The sequence below is a fragment of the Dicentrarchus labrax genome, unplaced genomic scaffold (genome assembly GCF_905237075.1).
Source record: "Dicentrarchus labrax unplaced genomic scaffold, dlabrax2021, whole genome shotgun sequence".
In the NCBI taxonomy this organism is placed as follows: domain Eukaryota; kingdom Metazoa; phylum Chordata; class Actinopteri; family Moronidae; genus Dicentrarchus; species Dicentrarchus labrax.
The window spans coordinates 20,883,587-20,911,558 of record NW_026136708.1 but is presented as its reverse complement, the minus strand read 5'-3'; the positions used below and the strand labels follow the sequence as shown (position 1 = coordinate 20,911,558).

At 39.3% G+C, this 27,972-nt stretch overlaps 1 protein-coding gene across 3 annotated transcripts; it reads right to left on the bottom strand.

Moving 5' to 3' along the window:
* Positions 1-3,126: 3,126 nt before the first annotated feature.
* si:ch211-243j20.2 (uridine-cytidine kinase-like 1) lies at positions 3,127-27,755 on the bottom strand. 3 transcript variants are annotated; one of them, XM_051409281.1, is made up of 15 exons: positions 27,629-27,755; positions 25,003-25,211; positions 21,435-21,541; positions 20,409-20,579; positions 18,012-18,083; positions 14,564-14,753; positions 14,326-14,387; positions 12,391-12,407; positions 8,771-8,869; positions 8,454-8,547; positions 8,196-8,258; positions 7,699-7,821; positions 7,021-7,128; positions 6,592-6,748; positions 3,127-5,362 (listed from the first exon to the last, which is right to left on the bottom strand). In XM_051409281.1, exons 1-15 carry the CDS (start codon positions 27,715-27,717, stop codon positions 5,286-5,288), a joined length of 1,638 nt encoding a protein of 545 aa, XP_051265241.1. In that variant the 5' UTR covers positions 27,718-27,755; the 3' UTR covers positions 3,127-5,285. The 3 variants fall into 3 exon arrangements, with proteins under 3 accessions (XP_051265241.1, XP_051265240.1, XP_051265242.1); XM_051409280.1 differs by lacking the exon at positions 12,391-12,407 and adding an exon at positions 10,570-10,589; XM_051409282.1 differs by lacking the exon at positions 12,391-12,407 and adding an exon at positions 10,570-10,589 and having other exon boundaries at positions 27,638-27,751.
* Between the last annotated feature and the right edge of the window lie 217 nt (positions 27,756-27,972).

Below are 27,972 nucleotides of genomic sequence, written 5' to 3'. Positions count from 1 at the left end.
TCATTCTTCATTGTACCACCAGATGGAACCAAAGTAAGACATTATTTTACAGATTTCCACTGTGGATAAAGGTTTCAGAAACTACTTCTATCCAGTTGTATTTGTTGTCCACTAAAGAGCTCATATGGAGCAAGACATACTTTTAGTCTGCTGTGTGCTAGAATAAAGAAAATACACTACAGGTGAATTTAGATCCACATCCAGTCAGAGTCTTTCTGCCTTCAAGTAGTTGTGGAGTAAAACAACAGGTTCATAAGATAGTTGATAAAATACAAACTCATGTAAGAGTCATGTTGAGGGACTGTCTGAGATTGGACTCAGTTTGACTTCATTCATTAATAAAAGTGAAGTCATGACGTGTATTTATAATAATAACTGACTGAATGTACATGAAGATACTGATTCAATCATTCTATAAATATGAGAGTAGACAGAAGTTGTTGAACCAGAAAATATTTTTTAACCTTCGCATCTATTTTGTTGAATATGTTTAAGGGAACTTAATTGTCCTGATTATGTTCATTGTTTGTTTGAGCCGACAGACTTTTATAAAACATAATTTTAGGAAAAAGGGTTTAAATCAGATCAAATATATCTGCTTTTTTCTTTTATAATCACTGCAGTCATATTTAATGTTATCCTGTTAACTTTATCTCAGTTTGACCTTTGCTCTTTAATCAGTGTTGTATGATAAGGATGTTAGTTTCTATTATTTTATGGTTGAACTAGTTGAACGTCCATGTTTCACATTAACACACAAACTACAATAAAATATTAATAACTGAGACAATGACAGTGTCCAAGTAATATCTGCAGACTCACTGTGATAAAGATACTCCATTATCCACAAACAGAATGTACTGTGATTGATGACAGTGATTGACTGTGTAGTTTATATAATGTAAGATTTATTTTATATGAATATCATATAAAGATGCTGATGTTGTAATAAGATTTATACATAGAGCTAGCAGAGCATGAGTGGAACAATGGATGGTACACAGCGAACATTCATGTTATTGTCTCTAATGCTGTGGCTGACAGAATACAACAGTCCTGTAATAAATCCAACCTTTGTGAAACTGGCAGCAGTTGATTCAATCTGTGCTCATTCTTTAGTTTCATGGTGTTGATGTACTGGATCACATTTTATTCTTCAGCTATTTCTAATATTGTTTGCTCCTCTGTATACGTTTGTAAATGAAGGAGATCAAATATTAGACACAGAACTACAACAGCACCACAATGAATCAACTGCAGTCATCTCAACTAAACTCTACAGTCTGCAGTCAACAAAGCACCACAGCACATCACTACTAGCACCATCTCTACTGTTATCAGATCAGTTTCACTGCACAAACATGATGGAAACTGTTGGTTACGTTACCTTCTGATGGTGGAAATAATCTGCATGGAGCTGATGAGTGAAGGTGGAATTAATGAGCAGCTTCAACCAGGAAACCAACCAGAGAAAGAACAAACATGTAACTGACAGCAGGAGCTTTTCAAAGGTCTGTTGATTCACATACAGTCTCAACTCTCTGTATTCATCTTCAAACTGAAGTGTTCTTTAAGGAAATATGATCACAGAGCAGCTCTGAACCTTGGAACCAAAAACCCGGAACTACAAGTCAAACATTAATAGATGGTATAAAACCTTATCAGCAGAGGTGTAGGACTATGTGTTCATGGAGCGGGCTGTGCCCACAGTTAAGTTGTGGCTCATTTCAAAGGTGAAAACAACTCTTTCTGTGGGGGCAAGTTTCCATCCACTGTAACTAAGGACATGACCTAATATGATAACATATTAATAACATAGTAATCTTCATTTTATCAGGCAGTCTCACTGAGATAAAGATCTGGTCACAGAAAACATCAAATAATAAAGCTTTACATGTTTTATTTAAAAGGTGTAAAGTGCCACATCTAAGGTTAGTCGATGGTATATATATATATACACACACACACACACATACATACATACATACATACACACACATATATACACATATACACACACACACATACATACATGTATATACATATACACATACATGGGGTAAATAAATTATTTATTTGTGTATAAATAAAAGTTACATGCTGTGTATGATTTGTTTCCCCTTTTTCTTCAGTGAAATAAATATCAATTAAATATCTTTCTGTTGTTGTTGTTATTGTATAGATGCAGAACACATCGAACACAGCAGCAGTACAATGTGAAGTACCTGTGGCTTACAAGGCTTTTTTTTTTTTTAAACCACGTGGTGGCAACAGAGCCAGTGGCAACAGCAGATGAACCAGCGCAAACGGCAGTCCGGTATCTTGCGACGCAGCCACTGGACGTAACTGATGTAACAGTGATCACATTAATGAACATACCCACATGTCCAAAAGGCCTATATAACTTGTCAGTGCATAGAATCAGAACAGTACAGAGGCATGACAGTGTGTTATACAGGTGTGAATGGGACAGAGATTTTTTTTCTTCAAGCATAGTGTCACTGTGCTGTAGAAGAGTTGTGGCAGGGTGGGTGGACCGGTGTTTGTAGAAAGCCTCCATACTGTGGCAAAGTCCTGGTCCTTGTGGAGGGGAAAGCACACACACACACACACACACACACACACACACACACACACACACACACACACACACACACGCACACGCACACGAGTGCGAAATCAGTCTGGGGCTCGACCCTGGTCCCTCTCACACAGGTGCCCGAGGGGTACATGCGGCAGAGCTGGGCGCACACTGCCTCTACCAGCCGGAAAGCACTAAGAAAATAAAAACATAACTTTAATTGACAGTCAATATAGCTTTAAGGCAAACTGTCCCTAAAATAAAAATGTTGTCCATTGATAAAATACATAATTACAAAAGGTTTTAAGTGCATTAAGCTACTCTATATGCAGTACTTTTTCTTGTAAAGTTTAAAAAGTTGCACTTACCTTGTCCTTTTCATTCTTAGTTGGCTCCTAAATGGCAAACTTCCAATTTCCTACAGTCCTGGAAGGCAACATAAGAACTGTATTATGTCACTTCCGCTGTAAACAATAACCTGTGAGCTCTGCTGCCCCCCTGCGGCCCCAAAACAAAACAAAGTGGATAAAAACTACATTTACAAGTTATGTTCAATTAATATTTTTATTTTGTACAAGTGAAGTGGAACTTACAAAAACAACAACAACAACAACTGGAAACAAACAGATCTTCCTCACAAACACAGGTGTAACTCAGTAACATTAATCATGGACGGGTTCCATTCAGGTGTACCGGTGGCTTAAAAAAAAAAAAAAAAAGGCACCAAGTAAACAGAACTGAGCCATTAGTAGTGTTATTAGTTACACAAAAAGGTCACAAATTGCAGTTTTTCTTCTTAAATTTTAATATATTAGCAACATTGTTTCGTAAAACGTCTGCATGTTAATCATTTAACATAAAGGTAACCTGCTCCCACATAGAATTGTTGCGTCATACAGTAGAGATAAAGTCACAGCGGGTGACTTTCTTTTCAAGTCATTGTTGTAATGTGCAGAAAATGTTTAACTTGCATAACGTTGGCTGGACACAACAGAATTATTGAACGAGTGTTTTGTTATGGCGAACATTTAAAAATGTCTCTGAACGAGGACTATTGTTCAACAGATGTGGACAGTGAGTTTGTCTGCAGGACCTTTTAGTGTGACAGCATTAAAAACAACAGCATACTGGTGTGATGTAACTTGGATGAATGGCTGTGATGTAACTGTAATAAATAAATAAAAACATTTTAAGAAAATTTGGCCACAAGCAGCAGCGAGCGACGTTACCACAACCAGCAAGTGTCAGTTTCTGTATTGAACCCAGAAAAACCAAAAATATTAAGCAGTTCACACATGAAATGCTACCGAGACCTTCAGCCTGTGACGATGTATATCTGAATACACTTATTTTATGCCAACACAAGTGCTGTAGTTTGAAATCGTGACATTAGCAGTAAGACCTGGGGTCATTTTTCATCTCCTGGTCTATACGATTATTACAGATTTCTCCTTTTTGCAAAGCTCATATGTGCAGCTTCTACACAAAGTGTGACAAGGAATGCAATACAAAGCATCTGATAGCTATATGTTGACTTGATGAGCAGCTAAAGCTAAATAAAATATTGTTGTTTTTTTTTTAAAAGGTTATTTAACTTGAAACTGTTTTAAACTTAAATGAATTACCTTTTTTTCTGAGCGTGGTGGAAACTCTACATCTAACTTTAAACAAAGAACGACAGGGCTCTGTGTTATTGCTGTGGTAACGTACTTAACTTAATAGAGAAAAACAAAACAAATATAACATCTGACTCTTTCCCTTAATCATCAGTCAGTCTTCTTGTTCAAGTATGAATCTTTGTTGTTCTCTTCAGTGAAAGTCGCCTGAGGTAATATCATTTTACAGTACAGACAGCTGCAGCTTCATTAGCAGAGCAAAGCTGGAATACATTAATTCATTCTTACAAAAAGCTTTAAGCTAAAAGAAAAAGAAAAGAATCACAGTACACTGCTAACTACCTCACATCAAACTCCAGAAACGTCCGCCCCTGAACACCACTCGTGATTAGAGACGGGGCGTTATCGTCTGTTTATGTCACCTCTTTGTGCAAATCATATGAATACATCATTACTGATTAGGCAGCTAGCAGGGGATGGATTGAACACCGTGAATCCTTTTTATTTTTTGCTAAGGATTAAAACTGAGCATAGCTCTAGCCAAACCTTCTCCAGCTGGAGATCATTTATTTACAGCGTCTGGTTTATGAAGGAAGAGAGAGAGAAAGACTCACTGTGCAAAATCCTGTAAGAAACTCAAAAGATTTTAAGGCTCTTCCAGTAAACTGACAGTACATCAGAGGCTTCTCAGCTTGTAGCTGCAGCAGTAAAAACACATCACTGGCAACATTATCTACATCATAATCAAGCTTTTTTTTTTTTTATCAACAAGTAGCTTAAGCTGGCAGCAGTTGTATCACACGGCTTTGAGATCGCAGTGGAATAAACAAACATCCCACATCCTGCAGGACAGGAAACACTTTGACCCCTTTAAAAATGTTGCTGTAAGCTTGAATGGGGAATGGACTGAATCTCACTGACTTCATTAGTACATCACACCGTTCCACCGCTTCTGAATGTACAGCATCCCCCCCGCCGTCAGGCGGATGTCGACGGGGCAGCGAGGGATGACGGAGGCTCTTCTCACCGTTTCCATGGCTCCAAGTGCTTCTGTAACAACCCTCCACCTCCCTGATTAAGTTTCCTCCTCAGAAATCCATCCCTTCATCGCTCTCACACCAGTCTGACGGAGCATCGGTGCCAAAGTAACGATCTCCAAAATTACCTTTGGAAACAAAAACAAAAACAAAAAAAAAGAGAGAGAAGGAAAGAATGAGAAACAGCCAGATGATGTTTATCATTTGTGTCATTAATTTTATAGTTTGTGTCCTTAAACCAGATGCATTAGCTAATATTTCATAACCACCACTGTGCTCAATGAGCTCTTCCATCCCACCATGTTGAGAGTTTGTGCTGCTGCTGAGAGTCTTATTACGGTTTCTTTCAAATCCCAGAATGACCATGAATTGACTCTTGTTGTGTGTATTTTAGAAGTGGAGCGTTTCGCCTGCCAGATTTTGTTAAGTTGTTCATTTTTCCTCGAATTATCGGCTTGTACAGCACATCAATGTACAGACGTCATGACCCAAATGTGACGACGACCTAAACACATAACAGGGAAACAGACAGGGATGATGGGAATGGAGGAGAGTCACTATGTCTGGACTCAGGAGAGACTCTGTACCGCCCGGCTCCTGCACAGAGACGCTGGGTTGGTTGTTTAGTCAAAGTTTATCAATGCTGAACGTGGCGTGTGTCCAAATTGCACCAAATCTGACCATCCATCCATCCATCCATGCATACCTATCTAATTAATTAATTAATTAATTAATTAATATGTAGCCCATTTCTTTTCTTTATCTGGCATATTTCTGAACTACATGTAAACCTGCAGCTCTGGCGGTTGTGTCAAAATGTCTTCTATTAAAAACAACCTAGTGTCACTAGATTGAATTATATAGTAAGCCACAGCATCCATGGCTGCATATAGCATTGCCAGATTTGTCCAGAAGTGCAGCACGTTGAACACATTAAACTCCCAGAGAGCTGTGCAGCAGCTGCCCAGTGTGATTCAGTGTTGATTTACAATCGAATACATCTTCTGATGGATCCATAAATCACATTCCCACGTCTTCCACTGCCTGCCAATAAAGGCTTAAGATAATTCATAAAGCTTTGCAGTGGCTGCCTCTACATACATAACTGAGCCGCTGAGCTCTTAAAGCACTGCAAGGTCAGTTAGGTCCTGTTATTGAGGATTTTACTGTTCAGGACACCACACTCTGGGAACACAGATTTCCAGAGACACATCGTTTATTCTTTTAAGATTTTATATACTTTATATAAGTGCAGCTTTAGTCTCCCAGATGATAAATGACCACAAACTAAACGTGTGTTAAACTGCTTCTTGCAGACTACCAACTCAGGTGAGAGGGGGAAAAGAAACCTCCTCACCGATGCCGGGTATGATGTGGAACTGGTCGTTGACCTCCTTGTCCACGGCGGTGGTGATGATGCGGACTTTGGGGAAGGCATAGGCCACCGAGTGGACACCCATCTCCGCCATTAGCAGGGACAACAGGAAGATCTTATCCTCTGCTACATCGTGGTCCTTCGAGGGAGAAATAAGGAGAGAGAAGAGGAATGCTCATTAAAGACGGGAGAAACGTCACGGACTGGTCTCCATTACGGTCGACTGAATACATTCACTATTTATTCACCCAGTTCTAATTCTACATTTGAATCAGGTTTACTCAACCTGAAATCAAACTGCTCAATGGCAATATGACGTTTTTTCCGCGTACCACTGATGAGCATTTACGAGCTGACATTCATCAGTCTGTGTTTTATTAAGAGGACAGTTGTAGAGTTGTGTAGACCTACTAGCAGCACTCTGACGGCCATGAGAGCAGCGGCTCCGGTGGACACGGTGCTGTCCATCAGGATGACGTAGTCTTCACTGATGTCTTTGGGCAGACGAAGGTAGTGAAGCTAAAAGGAAAGAGACGTCAAAGTATTTTATGCCACAGGAGTAAAAAGCAAAAGTGTGCAATGTTAGTGTTGAGGGGCAGAATCAATATCTGAAACAAGCCAGACAAAGATAGACACCAAGCATTTGCATGTGAAGCAAAAAGTTATGAACGATGAAACCGTACAATCTGTAAGAAACTTCTTTAGAAGCAAGAGGAGGCGCAGGAAACTCCATTCAGACAGTAAACACAACAAAGCAGAGAACGAAAATATTGGATTTCATTGTGCTGGGCAACCAACTCCTTTTCTTGTGGTTGGAAGTTCTGACACTAAACAGAACCTTACACCACACTTATTGTTTGATAAGGCAATACCATTTATTTCAGTAATGAATATCTAGCTATAGTCTGGTGACACCTGTTACTGAACTTTTAAAGCTATTAACATGCTTATTAAACTTCCACTGAGAAGTTTTCACTTTGTGTAGCAAATACAATACTTACTTACTTACTTACTTAGTTCTTCACACTAAATTCGACAGACACAGTAGAAACACAGGTTGTAATGTTGTAATGTTTGACACTCACATACCTCTGGTTCACCTGTGTCATGGTTGGTCTGGATGAGGATCTTTCCCAGTCTGATGTCTTTACACACAGCCATCAGAGCCTGCTCCATGGTCTCTCCTGCTCTCAGGATAGAAACACCTGTGATCTGCAAAAACACACACGAGGAGTTTAATGTTTTGGTCATTTTTTACTGGGAAACGCAGCTTATCTGGATCTCACAAGTGATGATCATTGAAGGCACAACATATCTGGATGAAAACATCTGCTGTGAACACAACAATCTTCTGAATACCACACCCTCAACCATCCTCGCCACATCCAGGCTGAACACTGAACATAGATCTGAGCTTGGTGACCATAGAAATAATTTAAAGTTCCCAGTGTGTAACATTAAAGAGGATCTATGCATTAGACTGAGCCGTTTTTACAGCCGTCACTGTCAATTAAAAAGGCAATAAAAGCCCAAAACTGATATCAAACAAAACAAAAAGCAAGCAGGTGAACAGAAGACAGACTTACTCGTTTACCGCTCAGCCTCTTGCCGTCATAGACGCCACCCTGAGGCGTCTCCACAGATACCGGCTGGAGAAGGAGAAAAGGACAAAGAGGAAATGAAAACCCCTGTAATAGCTGCCACTTTAACAATTCTACCATTCAACTGGATGTTTAGAGAAGAATATATAATGCATATGTTTATTCCAACAACATTCAGCCTTAAAATAAAAAAAGCAGCAGGTCAGTTAATAATCTTCACGCTTTCGCACAAACAAAGCTCACCTTGAGAGGCAGGAAGGAGAGGGCATGTTCTATCAGAAGCCTCATTAATCTCTTGGAGTAGAAGATAAACTCATCTCTGTTTGTCTCCTTGTTCCTACACAAACACACAGAGGTCAGGAGCAAAGAGGATGAAAAATATTGTGTCTCTGCTGAGAACGAGGCAAGAGCTTGACCCACACTAGCGAGCGGTTAAATTCGAAGATATCCCGACTTTCATTCTTTTCGGCACACACAAATAAGTATGAATTTTCTGTTCTGCAGCAATATATTCAGACAATAAAGTTTAACTTGCTAAGCTGCTAATGACATTTGTGTACCTGATGATGGTGTGCATGCCGCGGACCTGCGGGGTGCTCTCCATCACACTGAGGGTTTTGGGTAATGGCTGCCCCTGGTGAGCCGAGGCCAGAGCCGATCTGTGGAGATCAAACATAAGGACACAGACTGAGTGACACACATATTACCATGTAATCAAACAAACGCTGATATGTTGGTATGAATTATTTGTTAATAAGTCAATACTGACAGTTCATTCATTACATAAACCACCTCCTGGATTCAGCAGCTCTGTTCTGATGTATTTTTAATTTACAAAAGGTTTTAAATACACAAGAGGAGAAAAGACTGCGTGAACTGAATTTGTTGTCCCACTTTTGAGGACCTGCAATGAAAAGCATCAGGTAACTATGACACAGGAAACTGTTTCTACAAGTTTCTAAGATTGCAGATTGATACAAACTGAAGAAATCAACTGATTTATTAACCAGCCACCAGGTCAATTTGTGAAATGAGCTGCAAATGCTTGCTTCTGGCTACTTGCTATACAGCGCAGATGTTTGAAAGATGTTGTTTGACTGTTCAGGGGCTGGTTTCACAAAGATAAAAGTTTGTTCGTGCACAGAGCTGTATAGCTAATCGGACTAATACAGCCTCAGAAAATAGTTTCCCCTTTACATTTCTACTTATAAAACTAGGGATGGGAATAGAGAAGCAATTCAAAATTGTCTGATTTCTTATCAACTCCTTTTATTGATGCCGGCATTTTTTTCTGACAGTTGCGCATTGCAAGGAAACCGTCACAAAGAGTGGTTCTATTTCACGGAAGAACTGCTAGTTGTAATGTTCTGTACTGAAACATCTTTCTCAACATGGGCTTAAATTCCTTTCTAAGCACAAATGCCACTGCTTCCCAACTGAGTAGCACGTCAGCTACTGAGGGTAAATATCCAGTGTTATAATAACATCAGTGCCATGGAGGCTTAGCAGACTTCTTTCCCCAACACAAAAAATTGATCAGGAATGGATAAAGAGTCGGACCGATAAGCAGAATCAATGGTATCTATAGAATATTATAAATTCCCATCCCTATATGAAACTACAAACTGAGTCATTGAGTGAGACTCCAACATACTGTACAGTATCTTTGTGCAACTGGCCCCAGATTATAGCGTTATACAAGCTGTAATGACCTAAAAGCAAAATGAATGAAAAAAAAAAAAGAATAGTTTCTGTTCAGATGGTTGAAATAAGTTTAATAAAACAAAATCAGGTAAACTCAAAATGTCCAACACAAGCAACCCAAGGTGTTGGTACTTCACCAGCAAAGGTTTCTGTATTGGATCATTTAATGCAGGTTATGTTTGCTCTGTCAATGTTTGCTCTGTTAAGTTGTTATATTACTGGAAATGTAGCTTGGTGTTCTGTGTTGTCTCGGAACAAACACTACCACAGTGTGTGCCATCACCTTAAGCCAACAAAATGCAAAACAAGGAAGTCTGAACACATGCGCACAATGTTAAAGAGCGATGAAACAATTTGTTTGCTGCATGCTCGGTCCCCTAAAACTAAATAAATCATGCTTCTGCTGCGAACTGTAAATGAGTTTAATGCTTTCCTGCCAGAACAGCTTGTGTCGTGAAATGTTGGTCATGAAAGGCATCAAAAGAGTGCAAACAAGCATGTTGGCTTTTCTCTTCATTCAGTTAAATATGTACAACCTATTTTAACAAGTAAAAAAAAAAAAAAAAAAAAAAAAAAGGACCAGGGTGCGTCAAAACTATAAAAACTGTTTTTCAAAACTACGACACTAAAAGAGGATGCACGAGGTGAGCCTCACATATCCCAGCGGAGCTTCCTCTGAAGAAGGTGACAGATATTCATTTGTTGAGATAAAGTGATAAAACGTTGGGTAGGGGGAGAAAGAGACAGAAAAGAAAATACAGGAAGGAACATACACAGAAAAGGACAAGAGGAGACAAAATTATAAAAGGAGAAGAGAAAGAACAGTATTAGAGCAGTGAAACAGCTCCACTATATCACTGCTGTGTAACACTGAACAAATGCTTTCTAGTTCGGGGCTGAGGAACAGCGAGCTCAGTTCGATTGGTCTCATAAGTGGGTTCATTTTAGGGGACTCAATTTATTCACACCACTTTACAGCGGTCGTCCTTTACTGCCCAGTTAGGCACACAGCGGGAGGCTTACAGACAGCCGGGGGTCCCACACAGTTTCCATTTCAGAATTCAATACTTTTCCAGACTTCTAGATAGACCAGACCATATCTGGAGTACAAATAGCTAAATGTTATGTTTATAATAAATAAACTGTTAACATGTTATATTCTGACTATGTATGCTATTATGTTGTCAGTTCACAAGTTGGACGACGTTCCACTATCAAACACAAAGAACAAAAATAAACTAACCAGTACTATTTGTATTATATTAGTATTATCAGTCTCTTTTATAAATAAGAACCATAAATTAGTTGAAAAAAATTAAAATATAATAGGATAGTTTTATCTTCTTCTTGACTGTGGAACCTTGTGAGCAAGTTGTGCATATGACTCCTCAAACATCCATCAAATATTTTCCATACAGCGCAGGAACCCTGAACAGCTGTCAAACCACTGAGAGCAGCCTCTATTTCTGCACATTTAACAAACCTAACTCAGTATTGATCTTTTTATGTGAACTGAAGTTTTGTCCACTGGGTGTCTTTTTCAGAGCATCAGCTGGTCCCACATTGCACACTTCACCCAGAGCCTACTCGCACCTGTGAGCGTTTAATTCAGGTGCTTGTTCCCAGTCTCGCTGAAGCTTTATTGCCCGGTAGGAGTGTCGAATGATGCGCTGCCTCAATAGTTAACCATAATGTATAAAATATCTCTCCTTAAGGATAAAGCAGGAGTGAATTAGCATTCCTGTAGGTCGGTGTGTGTTGAAGACAGATTCATCCAATGTTAAACCAATATCAACTGATTATTTTTGACACTTTAAAGGCAACAGAACAAGCTGTAAACACAGTGACATACTGTCATCTTATAAAGTAGATTTTTGGAGTTGCCACCTGCATGTAAGCTCTTTTTGCCTCGAACAACTCTGGAAGGAAATATCCGGCTCTCTTTCTGCTAAATGCATTCACCAGCTAGTCGCTAACTCTGTCTGCAGTTTGGTGCTGGGCATGTGGTGTTCAGTGGTTTATCAGAAAACAGCTGTATGCTGCTGCTGGAAAGTTGAGAGCGGTGGAAGTGAATCAAATCATGTTACGGTGCTGACAATGATGCTGAGCAGTGTTTTCCTGATGTACATTACATTTCTTTGTTGATTGGTGACATATTTTACCCATGAGTAAATTGTTTTCACAGTATTATCATTGTGATGCACCAATCATAGAGGGAGGTATCAACTGTGGAAGAGACAGAGATTATCAATGTCTGAACTGACAAGACATTCAGATCAGAATAAAGGCATTCTGAGCAAAAAAAGCAAAGTATTTGCAGAGATTAACCAGAGTGATTGACCGTTAATCAGTAAAACAAAACAAACATTTATTTTGTCTTTGTTTTCAGATGAGTTATGGTTGAAAATAGAGTAAAAGCAAGAAGAGAAAGCAATAGGAGGAAGGAGATGTAATTAAAAAAAAGCAACAGTCATACCTCACAGTGATCTCACGCTGGAATGGTTACACAGCCAGGCAAGGGGAGTCGTGCACACACAAGGAGACACACACAAGTGTGTGTTTGTGTGTGCAAACAGTGAGACACAAGGAAAAAAAAAAAAAAAACATAAGATAAACCAATCTGCAACATAAAACCCTGAAACCAGAGCCAAACATTTAAAGCAAAGTAAATGTTTGTTTGATAAAATGCAGCATTAATGACATCCCACCCTTCACTTGGCTCAAAATATGAATGTAGGGCAAAAGTAACATATTAATCTTCAGTAGATTTATATAAAATAAAAATATCTTGTTAACCAATGTATTATTTGTTAAATGTAATTAATGGTTTCAAGCAAATTGTAATCAAACAAGACATGAAGAGAAGCCATGCTAGCAGCTCTGAGAGACTGTAATCAGGCACAGCAGGTTTACCATCTCAGTTTACTAAATAGTACTATAAGCTGTTGGGAATGTCATTAGTTTTGCAGGAATTATGAAGTTAAGGGGTCACCAGTGTTATTACAATTCATCATGAGGGGAACATTAATGTCTGTACACACGTTTGTGCCAGTCCAGGAAGTGGATGTTGAGATATTTCACTGGATTGTGGAAACTTATTCATCACTTTGTGCAAAAACAGGAGAGTACCACGCTAACCTGTGTGTGCCTCCACTTATCCATACTGCAGATGCTGAGTGTGAAAGATGTTCTATGTATTCTACAAGTGACCATGAATGAATATGTTGAAGGTGGAACAGATCATGGTTTAGTACAGGTCATTAAGTGGCTGACAGTACAGTGACGGGAGGAAAGATGGAGGACATCTCTCCAGACTTTATGTGGTCATTAATCTCAGGTACCTAGACCTCCGTCTCACCAGGTTCATGGGGCTACAGAGGGAGAAATGGGGATAACAAGACCAGGGAACTCCTGATGGAGATTTCTGATTGACTGAGAAGTTAAACCTTTATTTTGTTTTTAGTGTAATTTTATCATTTTGAAGGATAGCTACAGCTCACAGTGATTGATTCCCTCCCGAATTGTCAACCTAATAAGACGGGAAGTTAAGCAGATAGTGAAAACTGTTGCACTAAACAGCAGGGAAAAGCCTGACCATCACTTAGCTTGTTCAACCAGCAGAGGGAGGTAAGTGGTCGGAGACGACATGAGGGTTAATGAAGTGTACCGACTACTGAGCCCTGACCTGAGGCTGCATTTATCTCATGTGGTCTAAGCCTAAAAACCTTGGTTAATGTAATAACTTTGCAGTGGTGGAATAAGTAATTTGTTGCTTTAATCTTGGACCCTGATCCTTTAACGGTCGGATCCTTTAACCGGCTCCCTCCACCAGCTCTATAGTGACTGGCAGCAGTGATATAATGTAGTAGTATTTAATGTATTTGCCCTCATAAGGTTGAACGTTAGAGCTCAGTCTTGTGTGCTAATATTACATATTCCTACATGCATGTACAGGCAACACATGCAAAGCAACACACTAACCCTAAGAAGTTGCCCAGCACGACACTGTCTCACACCTCCATGCACTCTCCAAACAGCTAGTGCCCTTTCTTAATGTAAATTAATAGCTGTACGGCAGAATTTCTTAACTTTAGGAAACTTAGAAGAGCACGTTAAAAAGCATGGACAGCTGAACAATGAAAGCTAAGAGCCACTACTATGTTAGGGACGTTATTCGGTCTGAAATACTCTTCCAGCAGCAGCAACTGTAGCTGTAGATGAAAATAAAGTGATACTCTTATCAGCACAACAAGCAGTTGAGGTAGTACTTTTTCTACACAAGACTGAACAAAGACAATCTATAAAAAGGTGGCAATAACTAAGATAAACCAAATGTTTAGCTGAATCAGTAAAAATCCTGTTCATGGCCCAACTCCCGCACTGAAACAGAAACAGGTCGAGGAACCCTTACCTTCTCCAGCTGACTGTGAACGTGCTGAACAATCAAATCCAGCGCTACAAAGTTTTCTCCGCCTGCAAAATAAGACGAGTTTAAAGACACAAAAGGACAACAATTAACTGATAATTCTTTTACTCTTACAGTTTGTACCAGTAGAAGGCCAGTAGCACCAGTATCAAGCAGCATGTAAAGCGAAGCAGTATTAAAAAAGGTTGTACTGGTATATTTCTATTCAGTAAACCACACTGACCTCTGGGCACCACGATGTCAGCCGACTGCACCGTGGGCTCGATGTACTGCTCGAAAGCGGGCTTCACAAACTTATTGTATTGTTTGATGATGCCGCTGATGTCGCGTCCGCGCTGTGAAATGTCCCTCTTCAGCCTCCGTATCAGGCGGATGTCGGAATCTGTGTCCACAAAGACCTTCATGTCCAGCAGCTGGCAGACGGGAAAGAAAAGGGGAGAAATCAGACCAACTACTCTGTGAGCAAAAGAAAGCAACAGCAATAAAAACATGGTAACGTGTCACTACAGAATAATCCAATGAGATCTGGATATTTTACATACATTTCTTGATTAATTTGGGTTTATCCAATAAAATAACCAAATATTGAATGTATTGATGACAAGATGTCATTTTGAAATTGCACATTTTTACTAGATATTAAATTTAAAACATAGAAAACGAGAAAATCTTAGAGATCTGAGAAGCTGAGATTTTTCTTTTCTTTTAGCAATTATCAAAATTGTTAATTTTCTGCTGATTAACTGACTGTTTCAGTTCTGAACCCTGTTGAGTATTAAGTATGTGGTATGTGTAAAACAGTGTAAGTGTATTAAAGGAGGGAGTGGATGTTGCTTTGTGCTGAAAGTCAGTGAAAAAAAGCACTTTGCCGCCTCCATGAGTTGACATTTTCACAGCTGAAACGTGACGTTGGGGTCAGGACATGTTGAAGAAAGTGTAAACCGAGGAGACATCCGTTATCACTGTCCATTTACAGAGTGAGTCAGCCGATGATCTGTACGGTAAGCTCCATTAAACCGAACCTCAACTCAGCAAAACCAGGAAAAAAAAAAATAAAAATCAATGAGCCGTCATCATAACAGAGGTGGGACAACAAAGAGGCAACAACCTCGCTCACCCAAAGAACTATTGATGACGCCTGAAAAGAAGTTTGTGAGTGATTTAGATGAGGGTGACGGTGTCGGTTATGTATAACTCAGCTGCACAACAAGCCTGTGGGTTTTTGCCTGCTGTAAATCTGACAAACTGACCAACCAAAAGACAGCATGTTGCTGGATAAGCACGACTGTCAGCCCCCCGTAGGAGGAGGTGAATGAGGAGTGGATTGTTTCCTAAAGGTTAGAGAGCAAAGCTGCAGCTGTAGATCATTTTATAACCTGCTCCAACAGGAAAGCACTCAGTTTCTGTTTGCCACAATAGTGAAACAGGAAAAAAACTGTAAGGTAATCTCAATCTGGGTTAAGATCAACTGATCTCTTCTTTTAAGACATATTCATATTTACCTTAAAATCAAATTATAAAGTTCTTTCCAGGAAACTAGACTATTATTAGGAAATTACAGACACGTAAACTTAAGTGTAGTTGCAGTGTTATTTCCAGTACAAGTTATATATTTACTAGAGACTGATGCACCTGCACACAAACACAGGCTAAATATAATGTGGTCACATGATATTCCCCAACTGTGTGAATTAATCAGGATCACCTGAACGCACCAGTAATCAATTGTGCACTGGATTGTGGGACAATAAGCGCTGAAGTTGTATCATTGAAATTAATTTAGAGATTCCTGAATAAATGAGGATTTGTTGTCGTCTGTCAGTGAAGGATGGGAAGGATTGTGTGTATGAGTTGTTATTTTATTTTATGAGTTTTTACACTGATTTAGGAAGGTAAACACATTTGTATGTCTGTTTATTTGTATATCCATTAACCCAAACAAGTACGTTGCAAACCATATTCATTATGTATGCATGTATGTGGTATGTTGGAGTAGGTGATATAATATCTCATCTCCAATGAGTTAAAGGGGAACTAAACTGAGCTTTATGTTTAAACTAGTCACAGGTAGTAACCATTCAGCCTGTGGAAACATTATATAATGTCTGCTGTGGCTCTGGAGTCCTACAGTTTGAGAAAATCAGCCTGAGGGTCGACACAGTCTATGTTAGCTTGAGCTTGGAGAATATCAATTTGGAAACAGACGCCTGCGTTAAAACCTGAGGATGTAAAAGAGAGGCGCTGATTTGATTTGACCATTTAAAACAAAACAAAACAAAAAGCTAGAGAACACATTTAAATGCCCCAAAAATATTCAGCTACTTCATCACACTGATGCTGAAATCCTGTAAATACAATTTTGTGCTGCTTATATGCAAGACTGCCCGCAACGGTCTGATACCACAGAAGATATTTTAAAAAGGGAGAAGCCACTTTGGTAATAACAGCGTTATAAAAATTTGCAACTGATTTCTAATTTTCCATTATCTCCTCATATATATATATATATATATATATATATATATATATATATATAATATATATATAATATATATAACAGACCTCTCCATTAGCATATCAGATTTGCAGCTATAATGGACTTCAATTACAAGAATGGACACAAAACACAATTAATCACTGTGGACAATGGCTGTTATTAACTGAATCAGAGGGTAATCAACTACTCAGCTGGGTCTCAGGGGAGACTGCGTACCTTATCACCACGGTCCAGCTCCCTCTCTCCCTCGCTCCCTCCCTCTCCCACACACGTTATAAAAGGTTGAAGACAGCGATGCGTAGCAGCAGTAAGACCACATCTGCTATAAAGAACACTCTCCTTCGGTTCATATGGATTTCCTTCGGGCTCCTCAACAGCATCATTGTAAAAGACTGTGGAATTTATTTTCTCCCCATAAACCAGGACTCCTCTTCACACTGACACAAACATGGGTGTAAATACCAGCTTAAAATCTTGTGTCCATATTTTAAACCACACCCCATGTCTAGCTTTGATATTTTTTTAATGTACAAAACATAATAAATAAAGTTATTTTGTGGTGGTCCAGAAATGTATTCACCCATAAACCTATAAAATGTAATTAACTATTCCATACTGAGAGGAACTCCAGACAATAAATGAGAATTTTGTTTTATAATAACATTACCGTAATAATTAAATTAAAAACTATACAGATAAAAAGATAATCAAATACAATGTCAGTTACTTTATGTTTCCACAGAGACAAAAACTGACAGATATTTAATAAAAATCTGTCCCAATCCAATCCGTCACCCATATGCAATATTTCATCACACAGATAAATTAGCAGTTAGCTGTTTTAACGTCCGCGCTCAGAATCAGGAGGTTCAGTTCACCATTAATCAGTCTGTTGGTTGTCTCTGGGCTGACAGAGCCATTAATCAGGTCTGGCTCAGAGAGCAGAGAATGAGAAAGAAAAACTTGGCCCGACTGAAATGAACGTGAACTAGTTAGTGAGAACTCTGTGCAGGTATTTAAGAAAATCTCAGACTTCAGGGTCGGCCGGCAGCAAGTCGGCGGTGCATTCACTGTCCTGTCTCCTGTATGTTGTTTTTGAATGGGGCACTTGATGTGTGAAACAGTTCAGGCGTGTATGAGTTAAAAACAGAATGACAGGGCAGATTATTCTTACCTTCAGCAGCTCCTTGTTGGCAAAGGCCAGGATGCCCTCAAAGATGACCACATTGGCCCCGTACACAGTTTTCTGTTAAGAGAACAAATTAAAGGATAGCTTCGCATATCATATTTGATGTCTAGCCTAAAGCTCACTGCCCTATACGTCATGCAATCATTCTTCCCGCTCATACTGGCTGTGAGAAGGTTGCGCAATTCCAATATTAAAGATGGGGGTCAACATGCATCCATAGTGAAGTTTAACCAAAGCTAAAACAAGACTTCTGCAGCCTGGAGTACAGCTATCAAATGTGTGTGAAATAAAGTCTGTAATGATAAAACTTTCTAAAATCTGATTTAAGGAATAAAATGAAACTAACAATAAAAAAACAACATTAAAGCTGGAAAACAAAGGTTGTTAAATAAGGCTTAAGTCTAGCTTTTATAAATCAGCAAGCAGATATATCAGTTGCATGAAATCCTGCAGCCATGTAGACACAAAAACACAACCTAAAAAAACACTTGCTCACATTCTTCACAGTTATCTGATAAACCTCATCGTGAACCGGCTTTACTGCCAAGGAGAGCGAGCGAGTGTGCGTGTCGCTGTCTGTGAGAGAGATTAATCACAGTCTCAATCAAAGACAAAATGGTGCTGAGCACGTCACAATCCTGTTACCTTCCTCTGACCAGCTTCATGCTAAAGTCAATGGACTGGACACTTTGATATTGATTTGGAGAAAGAGAGAAAGCGAGAGAGAGAGAGAGAGAGAGAGAGAGAGAGAGAGAGAGAGAGAGAGAGAGAGCGTCCACGCAAAGTTGTGTGTGAAAAGCAGAACGCAAATTCTAAAGAAACAGATGAGTATTTATCGATTTGTTCATTTCCCTGTTCTTCGCCAAGAGATGATTTAGTGGGTCTTTAACATGTTTAAGACTGGGTGCCTGAAAGAGAAAGAAGGTGACCTCCTGAAGAAGAAGAAGAAGAAGAAGAAGAAGAAGAAGCAGCTGCAAGAAAACTCAACGGTGCCCTCTCCTTCATCCTTATAATTGATAAGAGAAACACACACACAGCATGCAGCCTGAAGCTACCTGGCCCCTGCACTCCTCAGGGTCTGGGGGCTTAATTACATTCACCCCAACACAAAAGGCCCATAAAATGATTTCAGAGTCACAAGTCGTGATAGGCGATTTCCCGTGTGGTGTTTGCGCCTTTCAGCCATGAAATTACATGGCGAAGAAATAGAGAGGAGTTGTCAGAGTGCTACACAGCCAGATTGATTCTTCACAATGCTTTTGGGAGAGGGGGGGGGATCTGTGGTCTTTGCTTGGGTTAATGTGCTGTACACAAAATCCTTAATAATTAGCAAATTAGCAGGCATCCCAGTTGGCATCAGCTCAAACGACTAACACGTCCCCAGAGAGCGTTCAGTGCTCAAGTAATTTTATCCTGTATATTACAAAAAAGATTACCGCTTTTATTTTGGTGAATGCAGATTATCCTCTATAGACTGGAGTGAAGTCCCGGTCCCGATAAAGGTTAGGTCCCAATTCTTTAACTACGATTGGATATATTTCAGCATTGATTATCAATTCTGCTCCAACTGATCAGGAATCTGCAACAATGTTATATTTGATAAGATTAAAGATCCCCTGCAGTCGTATAACAGAACACTGCTTTGAATATTTTTCTTCAATTTCTTAGTTCAAAATTCGTAAAATTACATGTACTCCTCCTCTCGTTTAAAAATTCTGAATCTGAGTACGCAAAAAATCTTCAGTGAAGTAGGAGACATTTTGTGTCCAGCAGTTTAAACTTGAGTGTATGTGCACTGGAGGATTCAAGTTGCCACATCACACTGGTGTAAGGGGGCATATTGGACTGTGACTGCTGTCACAAAATCCTGCCTGTACATGTTTTAAAACTGAGACTTTACCCAGATTAGCAGATAAATGTGACTCTGCACATACAGTGAACGTTTAACATCCAAGGGGAGGGGGAGATTTTTAGTATTTAAAGTTAGAAAGGTACAAATCTACAATTAGAGTCAATAATCAGAGTTTTCAAATCAATCCTCTACAGATAAATGTGACCAAATCAGAAAAGGAAATCCACCAATAAACACTATTGTATACTATAATAAACACTTTGCATTATATCTCCATTTGGTAGCCATTGTTTATCAATTTATTTTTATTATTAGTATTTCACAGCTCAGTCAAGTCAACATGTTTACATTCATCTGGCAGCAACTGTTATCAGGATGCAAACAGCACGCTGAGGAATACTCAATATGTCCAGTTGTGCCCACAGTTCTAACAGTATAGATTAATACGGTTGTGGAGAGACACATCCTGTCTAAAACGTAGCATACAGTAAGTGAACCCAGAGTTGGTTGAGTTAGGGAGAAGATCTTACCCATTCTTTGCGTCTGCAGTGCGACGTGAAGTCGTAAACTGGGACTTTGATGCTTTTTCCTTTCTTCAGCTTTCTGAGGACGGTGACCAGCAGCTCGAAGTCGAAGGCATCGGGGTGGTCGAAGTTATACTCGTTCTTGGCAGCAAGCTCTTGCTCTTCTTTATTCAACACCTAACACACAAACACAGCGGCAGAAGAAAAACAAGTTGAGCAGACAGAGCAGCTCTTTCTAGTTATATATCATTTCTAAATAATATACGGTTGCTGTTCACTGGGCTACAATTTATACTTTATTTGATGGCACACTTGCTCTTTAAGATCACCTAACTACAGGGTGCAATGGAGGATTAATGATCAATCACCAATGCAGATTTTGAAAGACGATGCTGATGCTTAATTACTTAAAAATGAGTGTGTGACCATAAGAAAACTCTGCTTGATGTCTCGAATACATTTCATACAACAGAATACAAAATGGGAAAAGTTAATTGAAGTACAAACACAAAGTTTATATCTCTAATACATCTTAAATCCAGCCACAGACCTTTTGTTTCCCATTCATCCCTTTTCTCTCTCACATCTATTGTCCTATTGCCTCTCACTGTCACGTCATTGTCATTAATTGACAACAACTAGGTCCAATCCACAGAGACGTGCACACATAACAGGCTCAGAGTGAAAACGCAATCAACCTCTCAGAGGAGAGAGCGGCATAATTGATATGAACTATTGAGTTCAACCGGTTATCGGACAGGAGCTTGTACTTACTGTGCTGGGATCAGTTCTACTGACCTTCAAGGGTGTTTCATATTTAGGTTACAGTGACAGGATATTGTTTTAAAACCAAAAGCTGATTACTTATTATGAAACACTGATTTTAAAAAGCTGAGCACTTAATCTGAAATATGACTATTCCTTAGTAAATCAGTTCAGAGTGTTTGCAACTATGCACTGCAAAAATATTATTAACCAAAGCTCGGATTTATATTTTAAATGACACTTTACATTGAGGGCCATTAACTGTACCTTGTAGAAAGAGTCCATGGAGAGCAGAACCACCCAGGGAACGTCGAGTGCTTCAATGATCTTATTGGCGACTGTGGTTTTACCAGAAGCACTTCCTCCACACAGACCTTGAGGGAGGAGAACAGAAAGAACCACAACACTGTTAACGTCAAAGACAAATCTGCAGGTTCGGTTTTATTAGACATAAATCAAACCAACCAAAATTCTGTTCCAGTTTCTCAATTGTGAGGATTTGCTGCTTTTCTTTGTGATAGTAAATTGATTATATTTGGGTTTTGGACTGTTTTCTCTGACATTTGTTATCTGAAACCATCCCCTTGAGCTTTAGGAAACGGACATGGACGTCGGTTTTTAGACCAAAGGGTTAGCTGATTGAGAAAATAACTTTTTATTACACGTATCCCAATGAATCGGTCTAACCCTATTAGGTATGCTCATGTTGTCAAGTGTTATCCTATTTTCCCTTAACAGGACATACGAGTGTGACAACTTAACTCCCATATGGACAAGATTTTGTATTCGATCACTGATCTCAAGGACATTTTAGTATTTCTGCTTTATGAGTTTGTTCTCCTCCCCAACGGTGCCAGAATTCACAAAAACATGGTTAGACAGATTACGAGCTGCAGGCTGATAGTCACAGACAGACCCAGTGTGGTGCTCAGGTACCTGACTGACTGCTCTTACAGAAAGAAAGTGCTTCCACATACATATATAGCACCATATAACTGCAGCTGTCAGTCTTGTCATTTCTGCTGCAGCACTGCAGTCAGTCGAGAAGCGGAGTCACCTCAGTTCTGCCACCTTAATGAATTCCAATGCACATACAGAGCAGCTGTGGACGGGCTGAACAATTTTCCAATTTTCCCCTTAAATGTCCTCTACAAAATGAACGATGTACAGAATTATTTTAAACTCAAGTTGACACAGCTTCTAAAGAGGGATCAGTCAAGTAGTCACGAATAATCTGGTGCTCGTCATTGAGTTATATTGTATTGTACCGTTGTGTTTTGTACATGTTGAATGAGTATTGTGTTTATTATGTGCATTTGTACAAAAGGCCCATTGCAAAATAACTAAGACTATAACTGATGTGGTATGTAGCATTGGTTCATGCTATCTAGAGTACTGAATAACCATAAATGTGTTGTGTTATGTTATATGCAGAAAATAACTCATACAATCAAATAAACAATCAGTAATAAATCTGACTCCAAAAAAATGATCATTTTCCTTAGCTGATAATCTGGCGATTATGTTTTTGATTGATTGATTCATTGTTTGGTCTATATGATGTCAAAAATAGTAACACCTCAACTCCTTAAAAAACAAAACAATGTCTTCAAATGTCGGTCAAAAGTCCAAAACCCAAATATATCCATAAAGCAGCAAATCCTCAAATTGGAGATGCTGATATTTTGGGGATTTGGGTGTTTGATTATCAAAATGACAAATTGATAAATTTTCTGTTGATCTACTACAAAGAAATCCTTTTAGCATTGTGCTAGGCAAGGCAACGCTATTAAGCACCTTTTAACAACGCAGCTAGTGAAGGTGCTTTACATAAGACAGAAACATTAAGAAAAAGTATAAAAAGACACACGATGATTTAAAAGTGACAAATTCTTTTAAAAAAAGTAAAATGAAATAAAAGAAGATAAAAAATAAGCTAAAAAAAAAAACTGTAAAAAATGTATATAAATGTAATGCATTTTATTCCATATGTGCTGTAACTAAACAGCAAGGAGATCATAAAATAGCAATGTTAAACTCTTTTTGCTTGGCACTGCAGAAAATCTGTGGGTGCAACCATATGTTGTGCTGGTGTCAATACCTTGGAAAAAAAAATAAATAAATAAATAAATAAATAAATAAATACTGGCATCAGTACCGCTGATGTAAAAAAAAGTTAGTCTGGAATCCTACTTTACCTCACTCGACCTCCTGAGTTAAAGACCAAAACAGTTATCCTTCAGGACAACAATCCTGGGAACTGGGCCAGAACTACGTGCTGGATGGTGAAAAACGGGATGCATTGGAACGGTTGTGTGTTTATCGGTGTGTGCACGCGCACACACAGGAACAGAAATAGCCTACGGAGCTACTTCTGAGGTATATAAACAACTCTCGGTGAAGTGTTGGAATGGGTTTTTCTTTTCTTTTTTTTGCTCAGATAAGACCCATCAAGGTCAAAACTGCTGACTGGGAGAATGAGGAAAAGCACACCGCAGTGCTACTCATTTCTATGTATGATTACAGCTTCAGAGAGGTTATAGAAGTACTGGCTCTGACTTGCAAATAAGGTGTATTAAAAAGAAATCAAACCCTATTTATAAGAAGGTGTTCCTATAGATTCAGCATTGATGACGAATTTGCAGTGAAACCACTGAGACGGCTTGTTACAGCAGATAAAAAGTGCTTTTTCTATTAGCAATAAAACCAGACTGAAGAGATAGAAAACAACCTCTGGTATCCATGACGCCTCACAATGTCCCCCTCTGTCCTCACCTCCCCTCTTCGTCCCTCCTCTTCTTGTTCATCCATCCATCACTACTTGCTACCCCTGCATTTTATATCCACCCTCAAGAAGAAAAAAAAAAAACTCACATTCCTAATCGTTTCCACTTTTTCCTCTCATCTCCTCTCGCCATCTTTCATTGACCTTTAATGTGGGTTGTTTTTTTCTTCTCAGGCTAATCTCTGTCCAGTTCCCTGCAGGTTACACAGTCTGCTCCTTTTTGGGCGGGGGGGCCCACATCGACTACAGTACAGCCGAGTGTGAAATTGTAACCAGTCACTGCGGCCCATTGACAATAACAGATTGCCTACTAAAGATAATGTCCGCCTTCTCACTGCACGCAATCCCACTCATGCCAATCTGATGTGTTTAACCACGGAACATTGCCTCCGCGAATGTCAAACACACACACACACACATACACTCTCTGTCACGGTTCACTGTACTGCTGCTGGGACTCGTCCTGAGGCTGATATTTTACTGTGTTGATCAGAAAGATGGCTGCCAGAGCTCAGCTGCAAAACTGTTGATTACACAGCTGAAGAAAATGAATAAATTCATTTATTAAGGAAAATGTGAGACATTCAGTGGCTGAAGCTTCTCGTATGTTAGACTCTTCTGTTTTTTATCTAGTTTAAATCATTGTAAAATCAATGTTTTGGGGGTTTGGGCTGCAACTTGAAGACATTTCAATGGGCATTATTTTAGACTATATAGACTATATAACGCATAATCGCGATATAAAAAGGTGAAGATTCAAATTGGTGAGATGAAAAATGAATCGTGGTGTCGAGGCGCAAAGACCAGCTTCACTTCACAAAAGGAAATATGAAATGTTTTGCAGAGTTTATATCCTACTTGAGGAAAACAAAATGATTCTATAATTTGATAAATAAAGAATGTTTTTGTTTGAGAAAATGTTTTCATAGTGTATCATTACATCACTAATCAATCACAAAAACGGTCATTATTTTAGGAGCATCTATAAGAAGAATTGTAATATATTATACAAATTTTAATATATACATGTAACATAAATATCTCTCTCACCAATAACAAAGGCCTCTTTGAAGGTGGTCCCTGTGACGTTGTACCAAGGTGGTCTGCCGGCGGTGTAGATGGTCCGTTTGTCCGTCCTCAGCAGCGGAGGCTCGGTCTTAGATTGGCTCGTGGTCCGTTTTTGTGGCGATAAAGACGGGGTCAAAGGGCACCGGGGGACACGGTTCGAGAGGCCATCCAGGGAATCGTCTCCGCTCTCACTGGAGTTATAAGACGGGAAGACAACAGATGCCAAGATCAGAGAGCAGCACGTTGACTCCTTTCTTCAGGCTCACTAGTCTCTGTTTGATGTACTTACATTATAAACTAGTTTGTAACAGATCTGTATTGATTTGAGAAACCAGAGCACGCACTGTAAACATTATCATTACTGAATAAGTTCCTATTATTTAAGCTGATATTTAGAGACTTTACTGCAGAATGGATTTGATACGACTCTGATTTAGTCCCTGTAACATGTTGGCTGCATGTTCATCTATTTAATTCTTGGTTGCCATCAGAGATGCCTTGTAAGCTCATAGTTGGCCCCACGCTGCTGCTCCAATACAGGCATTTAACTTCGTAGTATCTGCAGGTTCCACAAGGATAAACGTAAGACAGGTCGTACAATTAAAAGGCTAATTGTACGACCTGGAAAAAAGTCTCCCGCGGGACCTCTAGCATTTTAAAAACGGGCCTAAATGTGATCATTTAAAGCCTTTATCTTTAGACTCTTGTAGAGCTGCAGATACTCTGCTGTCCTGCAGAGAGATGAGAGGGAGTCCAGGTACTCTAGTGTCTCTCTCTCTGAGCTTCTCTCTCCACAGTGAGGTCTCTGCTGTCGGTGTGGTTGAGGGGGAGGAAGGGGGAATCTTGCCAACACTCTCCAGGAAATCACATCGTTGCCCCTGGACACAGCATGGACACAGGGTGGGGCCAGCATTCACATGAGTAAGGCTGTCATCACTTGGCTGGGACATTTTGTGAATAGGATCCAACTGTACCACTAGAACAACTCCATCGTCTAGTTTTAGTTGTGTCTAATAAGAGAAGTTATTTAAATAAAGCTCTGCATGGTGGATTGGGTGTGATGGTGCAGCTGTAGTAGCTCAGGTGGTAAAGCAGAGAGGTTGTTATTCGAAGGGTTGGTGGTTCAATCCCCGGCCCTCCTGTCCACATGTCAAAGTGTGCTTGAACAACCCAAACCTGAACTTGTGTCAGTAGATTTAGACTAATTTCATCTTGAACCTTATGGCAACTTAGATGCTTCATATATATATATATATATATATATATATATATATATATATATATATATATATATATATATATATATATATATATGTTTTCTTACTCTTTTGCTTTACTGTTTATGTTTGCTTGTGTGTGTTTTGTATAGAGATCGTTTGTGCTTTGTGTTTTTTATTTAGCCAGAAACAAAAGGAGGACTCTGAATAAGCCTTTCAGACCTCCTTCCTCTCCTGCACTGTAATTATTGACTTCTATATGTGAACTACTAACTAATTTAAATATAAACACGTCTCCAACTTTTTTTAATATAAGTTCTTGAAGCAATGATCGTCAAGGTTTCTGCTTTCTTAACTTGAATTATATCTTCAATGATAAAAAGAGCTCTGCAATAACACAAGGTGTAAACACTGTATTAGTGTTTCACATTCTTAATTTTAATAATAATACTAAACTGCTGTTTTGGATTTATAATAATTAGATGTATAACAAACTATGCAGCAGATGTTTTGTAAAATAGTCTGGCTTTATTAGTATTTAGAATAATGAAGAAACCCTCAATAATGATGTAATCTGCAGGTAGCTGTAGTCAATTTTTAAAATCAGTCAAGCAAATATTAACCTGACATATTTAAAACGACTTTAGGCATGTGAGTAAATGACACACATCCTTATCTAATCCCACTCAGACAACCCATCTGAGTTTCACTTCCACAGCTACAGCAGATCCTAATTCATACACCCAGATTCACCTGGCTGCCACACAGACACCTGACGCCCCTGCACATCCTTAGAGCTGCGTGTTATCCAGGGATAGCACGATAACAACAGAGTAGATCTTCTGTAAACCAGCTTTCGCTTTGTGTCACCACCACCTCTCCATTAAATCTGTATTTGTCCAAAGCAGACTGAAGGTAGTTTTTGTTTATAGTCGCCGGATAATAACGCCGAATTAAACAGACCACACTGAAACACTGTTTAATGATGTCACGGTAAATATAAACTCTAGCAAACAAGATAACGCGCAAAATCCGTTAAATTCCCACAGGAGTTTGGTGTAACGTGGCCGCCGTTAAATGGAAGCACACCGTTATACGCGCAGCTGACGCCAGAGGAAGGCAGCCAGCGTTTAAACAACTGTAGCTCGGTAGAACACAGCTCATTAACCTCTGATAAAGGTTTAATAGTTCGTCCACAACGCCTCCGTTTCTGTTTTAAATGTCATTTACTCGTTTCTCCTCGACACCACGCGAACACAATGCGTGGGTTATGCCTGTGAACGCTAGCTAGCTGACGATAGCTCGCTTTGACATGAGCCGGTTTTTTCACTTCGCGGCTTCCTTACGTCGTCCTGCCGACATTATTCCTTTTATTCACATTTATCTTCTACCTGTCCGACCTCGACATGGCCCTGTCCGCCTCCATCCCTCCGTCTGTCGGCGGCTCCTCCGCTTTACTCTCGCTGCTTGTTGTTTCCATCGTCGGCTCGGCGCGGCGCGGAAACCAAACGCTGGCTGCGTCATGACGTCAGGAGACGTAACCTGGTGGTGTATTTATAGTAATCGGAAGAATGAGGACTGAGTCCGTGAACTACTCGTACGTTGTTTGGTTTTTAGGGAAAATGTTTCCCCAACCTTTTTCCTTATTGGACCCTCTTTGCTATCATTGAGTAAACTGACTAAGTGACATGTTTTATGGATGTTTTATTTTATATTCAATGCTTAACAATGACAA